This window comes from Fulmarus glacialis, unplaced genomic scaffold, assembly GCF_000690835.1.
Source record: "Fulmarus glacialis isolate BGI_N327 unplaced genomic scaffold, ASM69083v1 scaffold10657, whole genome shotgun sequence".
Lineage (NCBI taxonomy): Eukaryota > Metazoa > Chordata > Aves > Procellariiformes > Procellariidae > Fulmarus > Fulmarus glacialis.
The window spans coordinates 55,120-62,295 of record NW_009222640.1 but is presented as its reverse complement, the minus strand read 5'-3'; the positions used below and the strand labels follow the sequence as shown (position 1 = coordinate 62,295).

The 7,176-nt window shown below is 42.6% G+C and overlaps 1 protein-coding gene across 1 annotated transcript; it reads left to right on the top strand.

The window, feature by feature from the left end:
- The first annotated feature begins 581 nt into the window (after window positions 1-581).
- On the top strand, window positions 582-7,176 carry JMJD4 (jumonji domain containing 4). The gene is made up of 6 exons (XM_009581517.1): window positions 582-859; window positions 2,621-2,786; window positions 3,931-4,056; window positions 4,768-5,035; window positions 5,758-5,904; window positions 6,771-7,176. The coding sequence occupies exons 1-6, from the start codon at window positions 595-597 to the stop codon at window positions 7,080-7,082; spliced, it is 1,284 nt and encodes a 427-aa protein (XP_009579812.1). The 5' UTR covers window positions 582-594; the 3' UTR covers window positions 7,083-7,176.

The window sequence follows — 7,176 nt, the reverse complement described above, 5'->3', positions numbered from 1 at the left end:
ATCCTTTTTTTTTTTTTTAACCTATAATTGCTGCCTGGGCCATGGAGAAAAGTCTGGGGAGGGTGGGGGGGTGCCTGAGCTTATATCTTCTCCTGACAAAGGGGTGAGTCCCACTACAGCCGCTGGGCTGCAGCGGTTTCCCAGGGCGCCAAATATTTAGGAGTGTTCCTTCCCTCCGCCCCTGCAATTAATTCATTTATTATATCCCATTCAATTCGGGGATATCCCACTGAAATTAATGTTTCTGCTGTTTTAGGAAGGAACCAGCCTTTGCTAGTCGTCCCCAGAGAGCGTGGTCGCAAGAAGGTGGCGAGGGAAAAAGCAACATCTTCACCATCCGTAGGGTGACTTTGTTGTCAGATATCCCACCGGCATTAAACTTTATAAACTATGGAAGATCTTAATTAGCCCAAGGTGGTGGGATGCTCCTGCATGACTTCTTGTTTTACTTCTGGCCGTTTATATTTTCCTGTGAGTTTTCATGGATTTAGAGACTCAAGTCACATTTTAAAGCAGGGGTTTTTTGCCATAGCATAACAGGATAGCATCTGGTCAACGCTGTCTTGGCTAAGCCAGGAAGGGTATCCAGCCTGCATGGACAGGGCAACATTCGCCTGTTCCACTGCCTTTTTTCGTGACTACAACAGTTCATCTCAGGGTGCATTCTGCCTCCCTGGAGGACACGTTGACTTTATTGAAAAAGTAGAATCATTCACTTACTCAGACTTTTTCCGGGATTATTTGATTCCCAACCATCCCTGTATTTTCTCAGCTAAATTCACTGAAGACTGGGGCAGCAGGAGAAATTGGGTTACTTGGGATGGAAAGCCTAACTTTGATCATCTGCTGCAGAAGTTTGGTAAGTCATGGCATTTTTAATACCTAATTAAAACATGTGTGCTAAATGACGCAGCTCTTTTTTAATCTTAGGAATAGAACTGCTAGACAAAACCAAGCAATTCTCCAGACTTTTTTCTAAGCCAGTATGTTCATTTGCTATACTTACTCACACTTCATGTTTCGCGTATTCCAATCTCGAATTTATTCCCATAATGAAATAAAATGTTGTATAATTTAACCATACCAATTTATATGCCTGCTTAACTTTAACCAGAGGAGCAGCCTGACACTTTTGCCAGGCAAGGGGAAAGTATTCTGTAGTTACAGTGAAATATCTCTTCAGGCTGTAAAATATTAGTATATTTAATAGGAATCAATACCCCGCTCCTGACTGTTGTGAATGAGTGGTTTTGAGGCCACTTAAAGAACCACTGGCAAAAGTGATTTTAATAGAAATTTATAAAAGCGCGACTTAAAAGAATTCAATGGCGAGATTCACTCTATTACTCATTACATGGATTAAGTATACACAGGGGAAATCATGTTAGAATTGTGTTGGAATGATTTACAGAAAGATCGAGAACAAAAAGGTAAGGAGACCCTTCCGCTGAGTCACGAGGTTCAGAGCAGACCCGCTTGCTTTCTAAACTCCTTCTCAGAGAGGAGTCTAGGTGCGGCTGGATCTGCCCCTAGTCTCAGACCTGGGCAATGGTTTATGCCTAAGAGGTTGTATATGTTTAGCAGTGACCTAAAGTTCATTCATAGTTTTAAAGTAGATAATAAGATTTTAACAGTACTTAATCATTGACTAATTTAACAGTTATAAAGCGAGCTAATCAAGTTTACTACAGTTACTAAAACAACTTGATTACAGATTATGCTTATTACTGGTTATTTAAATCAATACACACAAACACACACACACACAAAAGATCTAGATCAATACACACATATAGGCCTACAGCTAGATAAAGGTTCCTGTTAAAAATCCGCCTCGAGTCTGTGAAATACTCACGTTAAATGTCTTGGCATTTCTCAACGGGCGAAGGGTTGAGCCCCGAGGAGTGTCTCGGCCGAGGAGTGAGTGTTTCAGCCCAGGTCCCAGCAGTCCTCCGAATATCACAAACTTGAGAGTTTGCGAGCTCTGAGAGGCATCCCACGCAGAGGGAGACTCTGGGCGCAGCCCGCTGCGGTCCAGGAGAGCTCAAAGGGTCTCGCTTGGGACCGCTGTTTATAGGTTTGCAAGATGATTGGCTTTAGTCATCAGTAAATTTCCATCCTGGCCACTATCCAGGGTGGTCCGGATAGCTATGATCCAGGTAGGGAATACTTCAGGGCTGTCAGAGATGTTCCCTACCTTGATCAGATAGCCGGCGTTCCTGGTACGATCCGTGTCGCTCCCCACCTCAGCTATGCAAGAGTGCCTGGTACGGCCAAGGGATGCTCCACCGCCCACCTCGTTACACAGTGGCCAAGGCCTGACAGGAGTTCCTGAGATCGTAGAGTGCCCCAGGGGAAGGGGGGAAATGCACCACCACACTAATGTAGTTTAAGAGGAAAATTCAGGTCACATTAAATAAATAACTTCTGGTCTGAATCATGTTTGCCTAGAATGATGGTGTTGGGTGTGAGAGCTGGACTAGGGATTGTTGCTTTATGTGTTTGTACTGAACTTAGCATGATAGGGCCCAGATATCAGAGGCTGCTGCAGTGGATAAGGTTAAGGGAGTTCAGCATCAGTTTTTCTGTCCCTAGTGGGCTCAAAGAGTTTCTATTTCAGGAGAGGCTGTAGTACCTGTTGCCAACTGTGATGTCAAGGAGTACAATTCTAACCCGAAGGAGCAGCTCCCCTTCAAGGAGTATATAAAGTACTGGAAAGAGTACATTAAAAATGACTACCATTCATCCCGAGGGTGCCTTTATCTAAAGGATTGGCACCTGAGCAGGTAAGAGAGCGCTGTGGAAACCCCTGCATGCCGCGCACAGCAAAGAGCTGCCGCGGAGCCTTAATGCTCATCTTCTAATGCTTGAGCGTTTAAATGCTGGCAGTGCTGTTTGTTAGCACCTGTCCACCAAAATATCAGTCCTATACTGCGCTGTTCTTGGGGTGCTTCACACAACAAGATCCTTAAACAGGTCATTGTTTCCTGAAGAGGCTGACATTCTTGAGCGCTTTCCTTTTCATCTACATTTTAAATGACTGTATGTTATCCCTGTGGAAACCGTGTGGCTGTAACATTTGGCTTTTGTTTAACTGCTACAGTGCAAACCTTCTTAAAAAGAAGGGGGACATTTCTAATTATGTTTAATTCAGTGAGCATGTGTGAGTTATAATCCTTTAGTATCCATTTTCTTTTCTGTTAACCTTTGCAGTCATTAAAGTTCTCTTCACCCTGTGCTGGCTTTCCTTCTCCTCCAGCCTGCTGCTTGCAAGGTGGATGCATTGTCCATTCCCCATGCCAGTGTGAGACTTTTATATCTTTTTGCTCAAATCTCTGCTTCCTTAAACCTACCCTGCTCTTAATCCAACTTTCTTGCGATCACCTCTTGTTTTCATTTTTGAGTGTGCCAGTGACTCACAACAGAGGAAGTTTGTCAGTCTCTGCTTCTGTTTGTCTGCTTTCCCAGACACAGCTGGTGCTGTGTCTTGCTACAGAAAGTCTGCACATGCAGCCTCGGATGGGAAAGGGGCAGCATATCCTGTGGGAGGAGGCCACGCACTTGTCAAAATCCCACAGCCTGGCTTCACTCCTAACCCTCACACCCCCAACCTGTCATCCAGTTGGACAACCAGTCTTGCAGGTGTCTCATCTAAAGAGAATGTGTTTATTAGAAACTGTCTTTTCCATAATTAGGAGTCTCCCAAATAGTAGTTCACCTTCACAGCTTTCCTGGGAGACAGAAATGCACACTATTGTGTGCATTTTGCGTGCAACTCAGAGTTGTCAATGATATAAAGGAGACGGCAGCAAAGTATTAATGGCCTGTTAGAGACCTGATCCATCTCTGTATCTGGGTTTTGGGAACTGAAGTAGGAGGAGCAATGCTGCATTTTTCTGAGACCAATTTCCAACACATTATCTTTTTAAGAGCTTTCCCCGAGCAAGATGTTTACACAACCCCTGTGTATTTCTCATCCGACTGGCTGAATGAATACTGGGATGCTATAGCTGTGGATGATTACCGGTTTGTCTACATGGGACCTAAAGGTTCATGGTAAGGCAGTGTGGTTTCTGTCATTCTTACATACTCATTTTTAAGATTTAGTATTACAGGGGATTATCACATTGTACTTCAGGATAGCATCATACTGCAGAGGCAGTGTGTGGCCGTACAGTATAGTGTTATACCTGAACCCAGCCAGTCTTGTTTCTCAAGCAGCTCATTTGGTTCTGGATGTGAGCTGTCCTTTTGCAGTCAGCTAAAGTGCTTTTGCACTTCAAAAAGCCCTGAATTGTGCTCACAAAATCTGCAAAAGTTGTCAGCTAGCTTATATAAGGTTTTAGAGCAGAAATCCCAGGGGTTCATCAGCCACTTGTGATTTACAGAGTCGACAGAAGTCTTGGAGGGGTGCTGGTGAGTTGGTCAAACATTTTGCAGGTGAAAAATTAAGTCCAGTATTGGTGATAAAGTTGCATTTACGGTATTCTCATCAGTTCACATCACAGAATCTCCTGCCATTGAGGTATTTGTGGGACACATTCAAAACTAAGCGATGGAGAAGCTATAAAACACTGTAATACTATGTAGGTATAGTGGCCTTTTAATAATTAAAGCAATCAAAATTAAATGAAGAGGATAACACTTTGGGATCAGGTTTGCATAGTAAAGGTTGATTTCTATGTGTATGTCTGAGTCTCAGAGACTTTAATTCATCTTACGGCTTTTAGGCGTTATCTTTACTTAAAGCTCTGATTTGCCCCACAGGACTCCATTCCATGCTGATGTCTTCCGTTCCTATAGCTGGTCAGCCAATATATGCGGGAGAAAGAAATGGCTGTTGTACCCCGCGGGACAGGAGGAGTACCTGAAAGACCGCCATGGCAACTTGCCCTTCGACGTGACTGCACCCAGTCTTCGGGACAGGAGTGTTTACCCTCGCTACAACCAAAGTCAACCCCCTGTTGAAATTGTGCAGGAAGCAGGGGAGATAGTCTTCATCCCCAGTGGATGGCATCATCAAGTTTACAATCTGGTAAGATAACCCATACCAACTTTTTAATAACATAGAGAGATAATCAGGCAGCAGGCTTGAATCAGATCATACTTTTATTGCCACAGCATGTTGTGGATGCCAAAAGTAACTGGGCTGCAAAAAAGTTTAGAGAGATTCACGGAGGAAAGGTCTTATCAGTGGCTGCTCAAGATCATGGCTAAAAGCAAGCCTAAACTCATAAGCTCCTTGGGTCATTGACCACTAGAAGCTGGAAGAGTGTACAATTAAAGAAGCTGTCTGAACCCTCTTTTCTTATGCTTTTCCTCAATGGATGCAACTAGTCACTGAGAAATAGGATGCTAGGTGAGATGGACTTATGGTGAAGCTGTTAATCTTGGTTTCTAACTGTAAATTGTAATTTAATAATGGAAAATGCTAACAAATTGGTCTTCATGATTACAAACCAAAATTAACAACCTTGTTTCTTTCTCCCCACCACCTTCTCCCACCTTTGTGCCCTTAAAAGGTATGCTCAGACAGAGGAACTAGAGACATTTGCCAGTTTACAGAGTGAAACAAGATTTTATTGTTCAGGGCATTAGAAAGAGACAGCCTTTCAGCACAGTGGTGGTATTGGTGCCAAAGAAGCATTTCCCTTGCTGAGGAATATGGTTTTACATTTTGCAGCATCGGTGTTGTTACAGCTGTTTTCTTGCACTTTTCTATGTTGAGCCTAGTAACCATTTAAATTATTCCTTCAGGAGGATACCATTTCCATTAACCACAACTGGGTGAATGGCTGCAATGTGGCTATAATGTGGTGCTTCCTGCAGGATGAATTAGCAGCTGTCCAGCGGGAAATCAATGAATGGAAGGACCCTATGGATGATTGGCACCTACAATGCCAGGTAAAACAACATGATGCTGGCAGCCTGACTCTCTATTAGAGGATCATATATTTCCAGGGTGCATTGCACCACCTTATGAGTTCTAAGACACACAAGTCCTTAACCTCATACCTGGAATTAGTATATGTTTCATATGGAAGTAGGAACTGGTGACAGCTTCATTTTGCAGGAAATCAAATATTACTTTAGTAAGATAGGGAAAGGCTTACGCCAGTGTGTATTTCTATGTCAAAGAGGTTAGGATGTTGTCTGAAAAACTAATGCTTCAACTGCTCTTCTTCAACTATCAAGGTTAGTATTAGCATCGAGATCAATCCTATATGTAGTATTTACATTCCCCTTTATAAAAACATAAGTGCTTTTTCCTGTAAACGGAAGAACTGATAAGACAGACCCCCACACAGTAGAACTGGTTTGAAGACCATTCATAATGAAACCATGAATCTGAAACAAGCAAAATTAAGGTGAAGGTGGCAGCAGGTTTCTGTGTCTGCAAAGTGATGCTTTCAGAACACATAACTGTACTGAGCAGGTTCTATCTTGTATGCTGCCAAAATCTTAAGCATGAAACAAAGGTAAAGTTTATTTCCGGAGGCTGTTACTGCTACTAGGTTGATGTCCTTCAAAAATAGTTTCAAAAAACACAGCCAGTTAGTACTTCGAAGAAACAGACTGTTGCTTTTGGGGCTAGTGCCATTTCAAGTACGATAAAGAATTCTAGTGCCGTCAGAGAATTAAAGAAATATGATTAAACATGGCTACCTATGATTCCAGATAGTTACTAGCTTGATAAAATATGTTTCTCTAATTCTTACTGTAAATAAAAGAGAGTTGTTTCCATTTCAATGCTGCTTTTTTCCCCCTAGTTGATCATGAAGTCTTGCACAGGTATAGACTACAAGGAGTTCTACAACTTCCTCAAAGTTATTGCAGAGAACAGAATTTCTGTCTTGGAAAAGGGCCTTGATGACGAAGCTTTGGCAAAGAACACTCCAAAAGCTGCCATTTCCACCTTGGGCATGCTTCATGCAGTATTTGATTTAAAGAGGACTGTGAAGGTGTTAACATCATTGAGTGCTAATGAAGATTTCAAGAAACTAGACCTGACGTCACTTTCTCCACCTCCGGAGGCATTGCTCCACCACTTGAAAGCAGCAATAGATACTGCGCTACTCTAACTTCCTATTTATTCAGTTCTTTGTAAAATGAACCTCTTGCAAAATGGGTGTTTGTGGAAGACTGACTCCTCCCTGTTTAATAGCTGTTGCAGTT

What these genes read in the sequence shown, in the direction of transcription:
- JMJD4 (XM_009581517.1), top strand. Translation starts at nt 595, where the DNA reads ATGGACAGGGCAACATTCGCCTGTTCCACTGCCTTTTTTCGTGACTAC. An exon ending in TCATCTGCTGCAGAAGTTTG is followed by an intron (nt 860 to 2,620) that starts GTAAGTCATGGC and finishes TTTCTATTTCAG; the next exon opens with GAGAGGCTGTAGTACCTGTT. An exon ending in ATTGGCACCTACAATGCCAG is followed by an intron (nt 5,905 to 6,770) that starts GTAAAACAACAT and finishes TTTTCCCCCTAG; the next exon opens with TTGATCATGAAGTCTTGCAC.